Here is a 15,154-nt window from a genome sequence, read left to right on the forward strand (position 1 = left end):
TCTCTCTCTCTCTCTCTCTCTCTCTCTCTCTCTCTCTCTCTCTCCCTTCCCCCTCCCTCCTCTTTCTCCTTAATCCCAAGGTTTTACAGGATGAGCATTAAGGAAATTCGCCTCCAATTTGGGATTAGATAAATACTCTCATGGCGCAGGGGGGTCGGATCCTGGCCACTAGATACCTCTCACTTCCCTGAGAATGAAGGGGGACAGCATCAGGAACCCACAGCGACTGGCTCCCGCGCGGTGGGCCTTGGGGACCTCACGGGAACATTCCTATACGTACAGCCGACCCACTTCGTCAAGCCTGACCCAGGCGAGGTTCTAAGACTGCCAACGAACCCGCCCTGAAGAGGCCAGAGAAGCAGTTTTCTAGCCAGGATGTACGCCCTGGGCCCCAGAGGGCCAACCCAGGCTCACAGCCCGGAGACCAGGACAGGGATGCCTTCAGTGCACTCCCCAGGACGTCAACGTTTTCATGCCCGCCAAACTAGTGCACCCTAGCCTGCGCCTTTCCCCGGAACAGGGGGCAGGAGTGTATTTCGTTTCTTTCTTTAAACTCAAGAATGGTCCCTGTGGCTGAGCCTGGCCGTCCGTCTGCCTTGGGGTCTACTCCTGGTAGGGACCTGAGCGCCTAGGTGTGTGCTCACTCCGCCCAGCGCTGTGCTCTGCGCTGCTTCTTTTCTGCCTTCAGGTTTATCTCTCTCCCTCTCATTTCCCCCCTTTCCCCGCGATCTTTTATTCTGCTTTCTCTTTCTCTCGCTTTTGTGAATGGGCCGCGGTGTCTTTGTTCTGGAGAGAAGCGCCCGTGTCGCTGACTTTTGTGAACCAGAGAAGGATCTTGTAAAATCTCCTTTTCTCCTCCGTAGTCCCCCTCTCACACCCCTCCTTCCCTGCCCCTTTGATTAGATGTTCCCTCATCGTTCAAAAAAAAAATGTAATTTCGTTAGTCTGGCGGCCACTTTCTTTGAACATTAGCTCGCTTTCAGCTCCAACTTCAATTAGAAGGAGTTGATTTTGAGAGACCAACAAAAGAACCGACCAAAGCCTTATTAAAGGTCCTAAGAAGATCTCTCGGTCCTTTGAGAAGCAGTTAAGGAAACAGTGTGCCCTCCGTCATATTCTGTTACCGTATTTTATTCGGACTCCAAAGAAAAGTGTTGCGTGGGGGAGGGGAGAAGCACTTTGATGAGCGGCAGTCGTGGCCCCTTTTCACTCAGCCGGCTCCCCCCTTCCTTCTGGTCCCCCCGCGCCCGGTCAGCGACCGAAGCGGACCGCGCGGCCTGGGCATCGCGGTGCTCCGCTCTACCTGGCTCTCCGCGGCTGCCGAACTCACCCACGCACAGACTGTAGTTCAAACTTTTCACCCGCCTGTTGGGGTGAGAATGGGAGAAGATGAGGAGAAAGGACTAGCAAAAGTTGTAAATGTGATCCCTAGTATTCAGTAGGAGTTGCCGTGTTAAAAAAAAAAAAAAAAGCCTTGTTCGGGGTCGGGCCGAAAATACTCTTTCCTCTCGCTTTGGAAAGTACACACAGGTAGACGATCTCAGCAAGTTTATTTGGCTGGAAACTAGGGTCTGTCAGTACGAACAATCCGGGGAAATTGTTTCGAGGAGGCTCCTCCAGTAAGGTGTAGAAAATGAAGGGAGGGGGGTTGGAGTGTGTAGCCACATTTTCCACCAGACTGTCCCTTGTAGGTGGAAACGTGAAGACTGATAGAGTGTGAAAAAGAAAGTTTTCCATCAAACCCATACGAGTGTGTGTGTGTGTGTGTGTGTGTGTGTGTGTGTGTGTGTGTGTAGATCTGAGATCCAAGGGTTCCGAAGAAGCTTTTAGGACTTGCGAACACCTTTGGTGGAGACTGCCCGGGAGCCCCTGGAGACCCTGAGCAGCTGGGAAGTGGCGGCGCCTCCCCTGCCCGTGCTCTTTCTGGGCGCGAGAGTCCCGGGGCGCCGCGGGGCGCCCTGCCCGCCAAGAGTTGCACCCCCACCCCCGGCTCCGCTCAGCAGCCCGCGCCTGCACGAGCCGCCCGCGGCGGCCGCCGATTGTAGGGAGCGGAGGAGGAGGCGCCGGGGCCCAGGGCGCTGCGAGGAGTGCCAGGGGCCAGCACGCCCCGAGTCCACCGCCCGGGGAAGCCTGGAGCCCAAAGCGCGGCGGAGCCCGGCGGCGCGCGCGCGCGAGTAGGAACCGGTTATCCAGCAGCTTGACGCCACTCCTCCGGAGCGCGGCCCGGGCGAGGGGAGGGCGGGGGCCCCGGGCGAGCCTTGGGACCCGGGGCCCCCTCTGCGCCTGCGACTCCAGCACTGCCTTCACCCTCCTCGACTCGTTCTGAACGGAATTTGCCACCCGAACCCCAGAGTTAGCGCGCGACCGGGGCGGGGCCGGCGCGCGGGGAGGGAGGGGGTGGGGGCGAGGGAGGGCGGGGGCGCGCGGAGGTAACCCCGGCTCGCGCTGCCATTGCCCGGCTCCCTGTCACTCAGTCCGCTCTAGGCCCCCTATTGGCGGCCGAGCCCCGTTACGCACTCGCCTCGCGTTCACATACCCGGGGAGGGCAGTAGAAAGGTGATCAATCTTCATCAGGCTACATTTCCAATCACCTAAACAACCGAGCAAGACAAGCCACTCCGACAAGGTAAATTGCTTGATTTATTTAGTTTGCCAAGTGACTATGCAGGATTTCTCCAGTCCCTACCGCCTCCGGCTTGCACCGAGAGTGCAGCTGCCACCGCAAGCCACCTCCTAACTCTGTCCCTCGAACACCCCCCCCCCCCCCCCCCCCCCCCCCCGGGTCCCGGGGGGGGTGAGGGCGTGGGAGGAAAAGCCTGTGGGACTCTGCAAACAAAGTGTTTGTGCAATAAAGTGAAACCTGGAGGGACACGCACAGAGCTCCTGGAAAAATGCAGGAGACGGGAAGAGGGAAGTTGGAGAAAACGGAAAGGCTGGGGTCCTAGCCCCGCCACCGGGGTAATACCTGTGCGCCTCCGTTTTACAGGTTGGCTGCCGGCGGGTCTCGGCGAGGGCGCGAGGTAGATGGTGAAGAGCCGCGGCAGCGGAGGGCAGGTAAGGAGGGAGTCGCCGGGCCGCGCGCCACCCCGGGACGGTGGTGGCCCCTCTCGCCTCCCCCTCCTCGAATCGACCCCCGCTACCTAGATCCCGGGCAGGTGGGCGGGGCTGGGGTGAGAGGCCGAGCGCCCCTTGGCTCCCGCGGGACCCCAGGCCGCTCGGAAGCCGGCCGCCCCCTCCCCCGCCTCTTCCGAAGCTGCGGAACTGGGGTGCTAAGTTAGAGGAAAGTACTCGAAAAACTCTCGCCGCAACCCGGCAGAGCCGGGGTGGCTGCTGGCCTGTGGTCCTTCCGCCCACGCGCCATGGGTCGTTCCCCTCCTCCTTGTGTGCTCGCTGGCCCCCCTCAGTCCAGGCTACGGGTCCCCCAGGACTGAAGCGGGGTAAGGAGTTGGGATGTGGAAGCTGCTTTAGTCCTATCTCCCTTTCTTCCCGGAATCTCCTATCCTTGGTTCTTGGCAGAGTGGGGTGTAAGTACAGGCCCCCCGCCGGTCCCAGTCGTACCCCTAGAACCCCTTCTTTTGCTGGATAAGGGCTGCGTGGGCTCGCAATGTCTGCGGCGAGCCTTGTGCTCCCAGGTCGGCTGTGCCTGAGCTTTACAACCTGAGGCCTAGTTCCTTGCTCTCCATCGGGTTCAGAGAGGACGGCCGGAGCGACCTGGCACGCTCGGCCTTCAGAAATCTAGTATGTTTGGGGCGCTGGGTTGGCCATCCTTTATCAAACCCTGGTGGGACGTGGTGTGCTCAGTCAGCAGACTTGGTCAAAAGAAGGCCCGGCCTGCGAGGGCAAAGGAAGAGGGGTGACCATCTCGGAGGTACCCCTGACCTTGGGCGGCGTCCTGACACTGCCACTTGTACTGTGGTGCCTTTGGAGTCTTTTTGCCGCCTTAGCCTGATCTGGGCCGCATCTGCCCTGGAGGTGCGGTGGGATTCCTGTCCAGCCATCTCTTAGCGTCAGGGGCCCAAAGAGGTCAACTAGAAAGGTGATTGCAAGCTCTGGGGTAGGAGGCAGCCCTGGAGATCTCTCAAGAAATGACGTGGCCAATGAGCATCGGAGATCCAAGGTGTACCCACCTTTGGGCCTCTGTATTGTTTGCCATTTTGTTCCTTTTTCAAAAACATTTCAAACTAAACGAAATAACCCTGTTTCTCTGTGCGGCCTGCCCTCCCGGCGCCAAATGAACATTTGCTTGAGCAAATTGCTTCCGCCGCACTAAAAAAAAATTGACTACACTTGGGATTTTGCACCCTCCGCGGTCCCGGCTCTCACCTCCTCAGCCTGATCACGCTTTAACTTTTCCTTCCTGTTGACACTCGAGGAGTGTCTTTGGCCCTTGTCAAGCCCTAAAAGAGGAAGGAACGATGTGGGAAAAGTTTACTTTCCTGAGAAGCTGGGTGGCTGCTGAGCTAAAGGAGGAGACATTTCTCGGGTTGCCTGCTGTGCCTAGCATGCGCCCCCCCCCTCCCCATTCAAGGATTATAGGAGCTGAAAGCCAAACTGACTACGGGTGAAGGTTTCCATGTGTCTCCTGTCTCCCTAGGCCAGGCCCCCAGAAGAAACAGCTTGAAGGACTTCGAAGTGGGAGCCCTGAACTGCTCCTGGCCTCAGGCCCCCTGGATCCGTCGGGGCGCCTCCACCCGGCGGTTAGCATGATGTCTTACCTCAAACAACCCCCATACGGCATGAACGGGTTAGGCCTAGCTGGCCCTGCCATGGACCTCCTGCATCCCTCCGTGGGCTATCCTGGTGAGCAGTGGCCCTCTGCCCCTACCCCCAAGCCTCTGTAAATATTGGGGGATTCCATCCTCTAAAGTTTGAGCCCACACTGTCCCCAAACAGACCCAGAAAGGTGATTAGCTCGCCGCCTGTTGCCTAGATCTGGAGTCGAAGTTTGCTCAGGCAGTTTAGAAACTGCAGCCTACAACTGTTGAGCTTGTGGTGCCTGAAACCTGGCTCCCCGTCGAGTCCCACTTGCTAGGGAGGGCATGTTTATCCCCACCCCCGATTTCTTTCCCTCGGTTGCTTTTTTAAAAAATAAAACCCTTCCCTGTGTCAACATTTCATGAGGAATCTGGACACTCGCTAGTGCCTAACGTAGCCAATTTTTTCTTATGTCTAGCTTCCCTGAGAAGCAGTTCTTTCTCCCTAGTTAGAGAGCCCTCAAGATCAGTGACTTGACCCAACTCCCATGGCGTGATGGGGGACTCCAGCTGAGCCCTGGGTTTCTTTTCTAGATCCTAAGTATTTACTTGAGTTTATTCTCTTGGAAAGTGAGCCCTGGTTCTGTTTCTGCCCACCTCTGTTATACTTCCTGCCTCTCAGCTTGGAAGTGTGTGGGTTTGGGGAGATGAGAAGGAAAGGGTGACTTTGTTTTTAACAGCTTGAGAGGTACGGAGGGTGAAGGCCCTAAGGTTCGAGACTGGGGCCTTTAGTAGAATACGTAAGCTTTGTCCCACCTGTGGCCAGGGAAGTTTCGTTTCCTCGGAGTTCGGCCTATTCTTTCTATAGCGCGGGTCCTGAACCTACCAGAGGACCTACATGTGGCCTCTAGAGCCAGTCCTCATGGTCCACCTCTGACTCCAGGCGCTCTCGCATGTCCCCGCAGCCACCCCGCGGAAGCAGCGACGGGAGCGCACCACCTTCACGCGCTCACAGCTGGACGTGCTTGAGGCGCTGTTCGCAAAGACTCGCTACCCAGACATCTTCATGCGCGAGGAGGTGGCGCTCAAGATCAACCTGCCAGAGTCCAGAGTCCAGGTGCGCGCTCCTGGGGCTCTAGGGTTAGGGTAGGGACGCTGGAACTGGTCGGGAAAGATCTGGCCTAGGCGGTCTGATGTTGGGGCCCACTCACTGACTGCACAGCCCCTCTCCAACTCCCCCTAGCGCTGGGCGTCAGTCTGGTAGAAGGGGTAACATTAAAAGGAATGGCTTAGAGCCCAGTATCTATTCCTTGTCACTTGTGCGCTTTCAATATTGAAAGTCGTTTTGGTTTTTTTGGTTTGGGGGAGGCCAGCAATGTTCCCTGGATGTAACTTTCTCTGAAGGTTCGACAATGGTCCTGCTTCTTTGGCTACTACAGAACTGAGGCCTTAGCTCTGCTTCTGCCTTTGTCTTTCGCACCCTTGTCCTTGGTCCCGGGGATTCTAAAAGTGCAAGATGGAACTTGGCCACAATCTAGTGCTCTCTGCCTGGGACTGTGCTCCGCAGTTGGAGTCCGTCTGGTTAGGAGTTTTCTGCAGCCGAGTGGACGCCGCCGAGAGCAAAATCCAGATGCTGACTTTACTATTTCTGAGATGAAACGTTGCGAAAAATCGAGTTCTGATTAGTTTAATTCTTTCTCGACGATCTTTTGTCTCACCTTCTTTCCCGAAAGCTCGAGAAGGGCCTGGGAATGCAATGCCCTGTGCCCAGGCTCTCTCCAAAGGGGTGCGAGTTTATGACTTGCCATTCCATTTGGTATCCCACCTGGAGCCAAAAGGCCCAAGGAAATCTCACCCAAGCTTCCTTCTCGAAAAGCCCCACTACTAGAGCGCTGCTTCCGCTCAGCCTCTAGCTTTGCTTCTGTTCCCACCCAAATATTTGCCCTGCCCAACTCCAGTCTCCAGGAGCCGACTCGGTGAAACCCCTCGGGCCCCAGGCTTGGTGGCTGCCCTACACTCCGATGTTCTGTACCTTTCCGCTGTTTCCTGAGCTCTTTTCAAGGAAAACAGGGCCTCCAAACTAAAACGGGGCTGCGGGGAAGCAGCCAACCGCAACAGCTTAGAGATGGCTGAACTTCTGGCTGGACAGACACAAACGTTCCGCCCTCGGGCAGAGTTGCGCTGGGCTTGGGGAGGTGCGCATCCGTCCAGTGGAGGAGGCTGACTTGGGGGCTTTGCACAGAAGGATGGGGGAGGGAGCCAGCGCTGGGGACCTAGCACGTGCGGGGGAGGGGACAAGGTCTGGCAGGGCCGGGGACTGGGAGGGGTAGAGGCTGGGATTGAGAGGTTCCCGAGATCCTGGGCGGGGTGTGAGTCCGAGGGGCGGAGGAGTAGTGAGCTCCACCAGCCAGCCCCCTGATCCCCTCTCCTTCACCCTGCTTACTGCAGGTTTGGTTCAAGAACCGCCGCGCCAAGTGCCGCCAGCAGCAGCAGAGCGGGAATGGAACGAAAAGCCGGCCGGTCAAGAAGAAGTCATCGCCAGTGCGCGAGAGCTCGGGTTCCGAGAGCAGCGGCCAGTTCACGCCGCCCGCCGTATCTAGCTCGGCTTCTTCATCTAGCTCAGCGTCCAGTGCCTCCGCCAACCCGGCGGCTGCTGCGGCCGCGGGCCTGGGTGGGAACCCGGTGGCAGCCGCGTCCTCTCTGAGCACGCCTACTGCTTCGTCCATCTGGAGCCCGGCCTCCATCTCGCCGGGCTCAGCGCCGGCATCCGTGTCAGTGCCAGAGCCACTGGGCGCTCCGAGCAACGCCTCGTGCATGCAGCGCTCGGTAGCCGCAGGTGCGGCCACTGCCGCGGCCTCCTACCCTATGTCCTATGGCCAGGGCGGAAGCTATGGCCAGGGCTACCCCGCGCCCTCCTCTTCTTACTTTGGCGGTGTAGACTGCAGCTCCTACCTAACGCCCATGCACTCTCATCACCACCCGCACCAGCTTAGCCCCATGGCACCCTCTTCCATGGCTGGCCATCACCACCACCACCCGCACGCGCACCACCCACTGAGCCAGTCTTCAGGCCACCACCACCACCATCATCACCACCACCACCACCAAGGTTATGGAGGCTCTGGGCTCGCCTTCAACTCTGCCGACTGCTTGGATTACAAGGAGCCCGCCGCTGCTGCTGCTTCCTCTGCCTGGAAACTCAACTTCAACTCTCCCGACTGTCTGGACTATAAAGACCAAGCCTCGTGGCGGTTCCAGGTCTTGTGAGCCCAGGAGGGAAAGGAAGTGGAGAAGAAACGCAACTACCTGCGCCCTCCGTGGTCTCCATCCTGTTGCTGTTGCTGCTGCTGCTGCACCGCCCGCCTTTGCCTTGGCTTTTCCAAAACTTAATTTTCACTCCCCCAAAAGATGTTCATTGCCTGCACTGCCGCTCCCGTCTGTGTGCCACTTGCTTGGGGGTGGAGGGTGCAGACCTTTCTCCCCCTTGGAGGTGGGGCCCGGTGCTCCTTCCTACTTGGCCCTCAGTTTCTTCATGGGATAGCAGTAAGCTCTCCCTCTCAACTCGTGCATCACCCCAAGTCTTTCTGGACAGCTTTTGTGCACCTGGAGCCTTCTGAGGCTCTTCGCTCTGACCCTCTCAGTTTTGAGCTCAACAGTTTTATTTATTCTTTCTGGACACTGAAGTCACTAACTGGCGTATATCTACCGTTTGGAGTGCGTCCATACACACTCCTCCAAATAAAACCCACCACTCTTAGCAGACTGTTGCCTCCTCAGCTGCCCTTGATCCAGCTCCCCATCTGCAGGCCCGAGCTTCCAGCATTTCCGTCTCCCCAGTGGTGAGCGCTGGGCCAGGCTTGCGGGAGGAGTGTGTCCCAGCCTCCTTCCCTGCCTTGCGCTGGACTGATTCAAGCTTCCGCCTCAGCGGGAATGCTGTACATAGTCAGGTCCGTTCCAGGGACCACTTAAAGTTTTTAGTTACTGTTGGTTGCATCTCTCTTGTTTTGGCGTCCAAGAAACAGAACTTTAAAATATATTCATCACATATATATATACACACACACACATATATATATATATAAAACAGAAGCAAAAAAATATTTCCCCTTTGTTCCCGTTCCTCTCTTTCTCAAATGATGGCGGTTCTTATTTTTCAGTTGTTACAAAGCTGTCCTGCCCTCTTCACACCTCCCTTTGTGTATTTATTAAAGAAACCCGCTTGGTTCCAGGAAGCTGGGCTGGTTCCAGGAAGCTGGGCGCTGGAGGATCGGAAGTGAAGGAAACAGCTAAGTCAGGGTACAGGGATCGGGGCTAGGCTGGGCAGGGCGCAGGCCTGACCCTTAACCAGTCTAAGCACAATATCAAAGCTTCCGCTTAGAAACAAACAAAAAGGTGAAACTACAACATTGTGGAAAGCAAACCGAGCCCGAGTTCCAGGTCCAGGTCCAATTTCTCCTCTCTCTCTCTCTCTCTCTCTCTCTCTCTCTCTCTCTCTCTCTCTCCTGTCTGTTCAGTGAGTTTTTAGTGAACCTTCATTCTCCGAAATCTGCGGAGAGTGCCTGTGTATCTATCGGTTTTGGTTTTGGCCGTTTGGTCCAGTAGGTGGGAAAGTAATTTGTAAATTTGATTTGTCCGATGTGAAGATCGCAAATTACTTGTTGAGATGTAAGGCAGTCCGTCTCCTCTTCCTCTTTATCTACATTATTTCCCGAAAATAAAAACAAATTAATGAATGGCTTGTCAGCGTTGCTCTTCTAATTCCAGCTTCGGGTCTCGGTCTCAGGGGATTAAAAGGGAGGAAATCTGTGTTAATAACCCGCGTGTTAATGACCTGCGCGAAGCTGGAGGCTGAAGAATAAGGCGCGAAGTCATGGCAAGGAGAGTCCCCCAAAACGCTCTTTCAGGGAGTGCCCCCCTCATGGCCCGTACGCTCTCTCTCTTCAATGTTTTGACCCCGCGCCTTCTTGCCATCTAGGACAGAGACAGGTGTCAGGACTCAATTCCAGAAACAGCTCCTTTCTCTTCGGAGGCAGGAGCCTGGCACTGATTTCTTCACCCTAATTGCCAGCACCAGAAAGGAGAGAGGGAGAAGGGGGAGGGGAAGAGGGTCGGGAAGCGGGAAAGCATGCCGCTGTAATGCTGTCTGAGCTGATCCAAGAAGGAAAACAAAATGATAAAGATTAAAAAAAAAATCTGTGTCCTGAAGTGGAGAAGCTTCCCCCGGTGGCTTCAGGGTGACTGTAGGATCCTAATTCCAACCACGTGCTAAGGAGTCGTTCTAAACCTTTAGTTCGCACCAGAAATGGTCCATTTATTTATCTTTTGTAAAGTTACATTAAAACATACAAACAAAACCTGACCAGTGCGAGTTTCACTTCCTCAGAGGAGGAAGATGCCCGGCCTGCAGCCATGAGTGCAGAGGACAGCTCCCCTTCCGTCTAGGCGGGTACGGAAGGCCTTGTAGGTGCTACCCTTTTCAACTCGGCCTCTGGGACGGGACTTGGGAGACTAAACTGTAGGGAAAGTGTAGTAATAACGTCCGCTGTCCGAGGAAATTCGGGGCTCAGAACTGTCCAGACTGTTCTGACAGCTCCTGTGCGAGGTGTGTGTGAGTGTACGGTCCAGAAGCCGCGCCGTGCCCACGGCCGGGAGGAAATAAGGAGACAACGAAAACTTGCCCGCCGAGTCAGCGGCAGCCCCTGCTTCTAGTCCGTGAGATTAGTGGGGGGCCAGGGGTCGCGCCCACGAGGCGGCGAGGCCTTGGAGCCTTGGCCGTGGGGAGACTGTCCCCTCCACCTAGAGTTCGGCGGCCCGGCTCCGGCCCAGGCTTTCCAGCTGAGTCCCCGGGACGGAGGGAGAGCCACCCGGGCGCGCGGGACCCCTCCAGGGCCGGCTGCCACCGCGAAGGCCGCTCTGGGCCTGCTCCCTGCCTCGTGCGCCCTGGCCCCTGGCCCGTGGGCCCCGCGCGTTCGCGGGAAGCGGGGCTGGAGGCTGGGACAGAGGCCTCAGGAGGCCGCTCCGGCCGCCCCACAGGTCCCGCCCCAGGCGGCCCGGGGCGGGGCAGTCGCCGCTTCCACAGGGTCCGGAGGCCCTGAGGCATTGAAGCGGGAGGCTGGGCCGAGCCGCGGCTCGGACGGACCCCGCAGGCCTCGGGTCCGTTGCGGTTGTCAGTCTGCCGGGCTGACCCGGGCGGTTCGCGAACTTTCCTCGTAGGGCCGGCCGGTGTGGGTCGGGCGTCGGTGGCGCCGAAGGCCTCCGCTGCCCGCGCTCAGACGCGACGTCGAGCACGCCTGCAGCACGAGGCTTCGAGGAGGAGCGGGCACGTGCTTCCCCCTGGGCCTGGGGCAGGACCCGCGGGGGAGGGCGGCCGAGGTGGCCCCGGGGCGCAGGGCCGAGGGCGCGCGCCGGGGCGCAGGCTCGGGCCCCGGGAACGCGCGCGGGCCCTGCGGGTCAGCGGGCCTCAGCCACTCCCGTGGGGTTTGGGGGAGTTGGGAAGCGTCCTTGGGTCACCCCTCTCTGAAAGCCCAAAGCACTTCAGAGGCTGGAACCTTCAGACGCCAGCTACAACTAAGCGGCCTCTGGAGCCCGAACTCTGGAGCACTGAGCAGCAAGGACAGGTCCGTCCTGGGAGCTCAACGAAATCTCCACGCGTCCCGAGCGCAGCCGGTGTCCGTCCGCTCGCCCGGGAGGGCCGAAAGGCCTGCCCTCGGCGGACCCGGGTGAGGGGCCTGGGGGTGACAGCTGGGCCGCCTCAGCCGTGTTCTGGGTCTCCTGAAGCTCTGAGGAGAGTCCGGAGAATAAGACGTTTGTTGGGGCTCTTGTCTGGCTTTGATACTGGCTGCAGAGGGTTGGAAAAGAAGGCAATAATTCTAAATTGTGAATGTGTGTGCAAGTCAGTCTTTCTTCATCTTTTTCTTCCTTTCTACCTTTTTTCTTTCTTTTTGAGAAAAGCCTTAAAGGACTGGGGCGGGGGTCTGAGAATAGAACAGGTGAAAAAACCTTAACGGAGTGTCAGCAGATTCACACCTGCTGTAGTCCAGAGACCAAAACTGAACCAAACCAAAACACCAAATTTTTGTTTTAAAAGAAAACTACTACCACCACCACCACCACCACACTATGTAACTTATGGAAAATAGCACTCTCCATGGCTATTGTGATTTTTTTAATTTAAAAAATAAGAGATAAATTCATTACTAACTAGAAGAATTAATTATACTGTTAATGATATCAAAGATGTCTGATGGCAAGGTTGTGTTTAAAGGTGAAGAAATGAAATGTATCTGACATACAACTGTAGCCAATATTTACATTATTGGTAAAGAGAATGTGCATGATTACTATTCATGACCAGAAAATTACTTGGCTTTTGATGTAGAATTAATTTAAGAATAGCAATAAGATATTTTTATAAAGTTCACTAATTAGCGGGGGTTTGGTGACATAAGCCTGTAATCCCAGCTCTCAAGAGCAGGACACAGGAGGATCAGGAGTTCAGGGCCAACCTCACCTACACAGTAAGTCAAAAACCTGCCTGGGCTACAGGAGGAGACTCTTATCTCAAAAAGCAAAACCAAACAACTCCTCGTCTCCACATGATCCCCCAAAAAGAAAGGAAAAACCTAAAAACAGAAAAGTTACATGCGATTTTGTTTCCACACTTTGTCTTCCTTCCTTCATAAATTTCAGAATCTCATGAAAATGAAATCTCAAGATCAACAATAATGAAAATCAATAGCTTAAATAATATTGCATAGAAATGAATGTCTTATTTGACAACAGGAAGTTACCTCAGTTATCTTAAAGAAATAAGATGTTTAGGTAAGTGTTGGGGGCGGGGTATCTAAGTTATACTTTTTGAAAACCAGAAGTTCCCTGCCTGTTTTTAATATGTGATTCTCCAGAAAGCAAATGTACTTTTTTATTATTATGCTTATGCGTATTGGTATCTGAAAAGAAACACACTGTGTGTGTGTGTGTGTGTGTGTGTGTGTGTGTGTGTGTGTAGAGGCACATTTCATTTTGAGTCAATGTTTTTCTTTAGTTGTGTTTTAAAACTGAGTTGCATTTTACTTAAAGCACATTCTAGACAGTTCTTCAGAAGCATTAAGGAGAAGAACACTTTCCCAAAGTTCTTCAACCATTTTAGTGCGATGGCAGTCAAACAGGATAGCCCAAATTGCTTTTAAGTACATCTACATTTGTTTATTGGAGAGAGAGAGAGAGAAAAAAGGTGTATGTTGTCCTCAGCTGAGCTGAGCGCTGCTGTAATACACAAAGCTGCACACCCATATCTCTAGATTCTTGCTTGAGAGATGGAACTTCCTGAACATTGTTAGAGTTGTTTCAAGAAGCCTTAGAGTTCAAATAGGATTTGGGCTCTGTTTAATCAATGGTAAAGCTTCATCATAGAAACACTGAGAATCTATTGCTTCTAAAGAATTGTACCTCTTTTTGATGGCCAGTATTCGGAGACAAAATTGCATTACATTTCCAGGTCACAAATGCCTTTTTAAAAAGGTTAATCTTTATTGAGCTGCTTATAAAAACTATTTGGAATTTTTAGAAATTCGTTTAAAGTAGATTGTAAAATTATGATTTAAGGAATTTGAGTCCAAATTTTGGAGGGATTGAAGTGGAATATAAATAAATCATAACTAATTTTGATACTTGGGGGTAAAAACTAAATGTAAGAGTAAACGGTCTCCGATTCAACAGCATAGTGTCTAAAGAGCTTATAAAATATTTTTAGTGTACAAATATTCTTATGTATGTTTAAAGCTCTGAATGCTTCTAAGATACACCATCATCTGTCACAGCTATTTCAAATAGGGATCGTATTTTCTTTTTAAAATTTATTTTAATTTTTTTCCTGTGAAATATACATATGAAAGAAATTATAAAACAGATTTTTACACTTTAAAAAATAATGAAATATACATGCTGTTACAAGTTTTTAACAAATGCTTTGAAAAGTAGACTTACAGTTGGTTACAATGTCAGTATTTAAACTTGATGTTAAATAAAATAATCTATGTTTTAGGTATTTTGTTAAATCCATCAGTAACTGGCTATCTTTTAAGAGAGGAATACTTTAAGGAGATATTAAAATTATATAGGCCCTTATAAATTCATAGACTCTCTCGATGGTGCTTTGTCTGGTTATGTTCCTAATGAGAAGGCACCAAGAGAAGACACTGTTTACCCAGAGTTTCTATTTGATGCCATTCAAGCGATGGCTTTGGAGCCTGGCTTTAGTGCTGTCGTCTCCATGTTTCAAACCTGGCCCATTCTTTTTGATTGTATTTATTTTATCTTCCAGAGAGACCACTGGACTTTAGAACTTAGTATGTTAATGCTGTACTTTCTCCTTCCTCCAACTCCACATCAAGGATTTTGCTTTAAAACTGTTGGGGAAGAGAGGGAGATGGAGAATGGGCTTGGTGGTAAAAGCCTGTAATCGAAGTACTTGAGAAACTGGAGCAGGATTGCTGTGAGGTTGAGGCCAGCCTGGGCTACATAGCAAGCTGCTGCATCTGAGTTGGGGGTTGGGGGTGGTTGAGGACATGTGGACAGGATCTGCATTAAGTCTCAGCTGGTTAAGACTGAGAGAGCATTCATGTGGTTCTTTTTAGTTTTGTATATCTCCGGTTGGGCTGGGAGGGTAGCTCAGTGGTAAAATCTATAAATCCCCCAGTTCATCCTCAGTACTGGGGGAAAGGAGTATTAAGAAGCTTTTATTTGTTTGCAGGAAATAGTCTTTTTAGTGAGCTGCAGAAATCGAGTTTCCCGTGTTTTGACCTACACACAATTAGTCACACATACTGCTTTGTTTGATCTGTTAATGCTTGAGGGGTTGGTGGTAGGTGAGACTCAGTGACTTGGCTACTTATGCAAGGTTATATGCTGATATGTAACCAGCAGGACTTGACACTCAGTATCAGAGCCCATGTTATTTGTACCAGGAGCTGCTACTTTATTTTGTAGAGTTGTAGCAAATGTTCATTCAAAGAAGATATGTTGTATAATTTGAGACCAGATTATCAGATTAATCCGAGCTGTTTGTTTGTTTACTGTGCTTGTTTTATCAACTGGACACAACTGGAAGTCACATGTGAAGAGGGAACCTCATTGTAGGAACTGCCTCCATCAGATTAGCCTGTGGGCAGATCTGAGAGCCTCTTTCTTTTACTTTCTTTTACCTTTTCTTTTCTTCTTCTTTCTTTTCTTTTCTTTTTCTTTTTTCTTTTTTTTTTTTTATAGCCTTGGTTGTTCTGGAACTAGCTTTGTAGATCAGGCTGGCCTCCAACTCAGAGATCCATCTGCCTCTGCCTCCTGGATTAAAGGCCACTGTACTGGTCTGAGAGGCATTTTCTTAATTGACATAGACGGGCTCCGCCCCCTTGGGCAGTCCCATCCCTAGGCAGTTGGTCCTGGGCTGTATAAAAGTAGAGGAGGAA

General features: G+C 52.9%; 1 protein-coding gene across 3 annotated transcripts; it reads left to right on the forward strand.

The window, feature by feature from the left end:
- Window positions 1–2,522: 2,522 nt before the first annotated feature.
- Otx1 (orthodenticle homeobox 1) lies at window positions 2,523–9,437 on the forward strand. Of its 3 annotated transcripts, none has more exons than XM_028779108.1 (5): window positions 2,523–2,626; window positions 2,987–3,054; window positions 4,595–4,800; window positions 5,660–5,811; window positions 7,143–9,437. In XM_028779108.1, the coding sequence occupies exons 3-5, from the start codon at window positions 4,704–4,706 to the stop codon at window positions 7,959–7,961; spliced, it is 1,068 nt and encodes a 355-aa protein (XP_028634941.1). In that variant the 5' UTR covers window positions 2,523–2,626; window positions 2,987–3,054; window positions 4,595–4,703; the 3' UTR covers window positions 7,962–9,437. The 3 variants fall into 3 exon arrangements, with proteins under 3 accessions (XP_028634941.1, XP_028634949.1, XP_028634954.1); XM_028779116.1 differs by lacking the exons at window positions 2,523–2,626; window positions 2,987–3,054 and having other exon boundaries at window positions 4,704–4,817; window positions 5,638–5,811; window positions 7,143–7,318; window positions 7,400–7,465; window positions 7,496–7,961; XM_028779121.1 differs by lacking the exons at window positions 2,523–2,626; window positions 2,987–3,054 and having other exon boundaries at window positions 4,704–4,800; window positions 7,143–7,318; window positions 7,400–7,465; window positions 7,496–7,961.
- Window positions 9,438–15,154: the final 5,717 nt, after the last annotated feature.

This window comes from Grammomys surdaster, unplaced genomic scaffold (assembly GCF_004785775.1).
Source record: "Grammomys surdaster isolate TR1022 unplaced genomic scaffold, NIH_TR_1.0 67, whole genome shotgun sequence".
Classification (NCBI taxonomy): domain Eukaryota; kingdom Metazoa; phylum Chordata; class Mammalia; order Rodentia; family Muridae; genus Grammomys; species Grammomys surdaster.

What these genes read in the sequence shown, in the direction of transcription:
- Otx1 (XM_028779108.1), top strand. Translation starts at nt 4,704, where the DNA reads ATGATGTCTTACCTCAAACAACCCCCATACGGCATGAACGGGTTAGGC. An exon ending in TCCCTCCGTGGGCTATCCTG is followed by an intron (nt 4,801 to 5,659) that starts GTGAGCAGTGGC and finishes ATGTCCCCGCAG; the next exon opens with CCACCCCGCGGAAGCAGCGA. An exon ending in TGCCAGAGTCCAGAGTCCAG is followed by an intron (nt 5,812 to 7,142) that starts GTGCGCGCTCCT and finishes TGCTTACTGCAG; the next exon opens with GTTTGGTTCAAGAACCGCCG.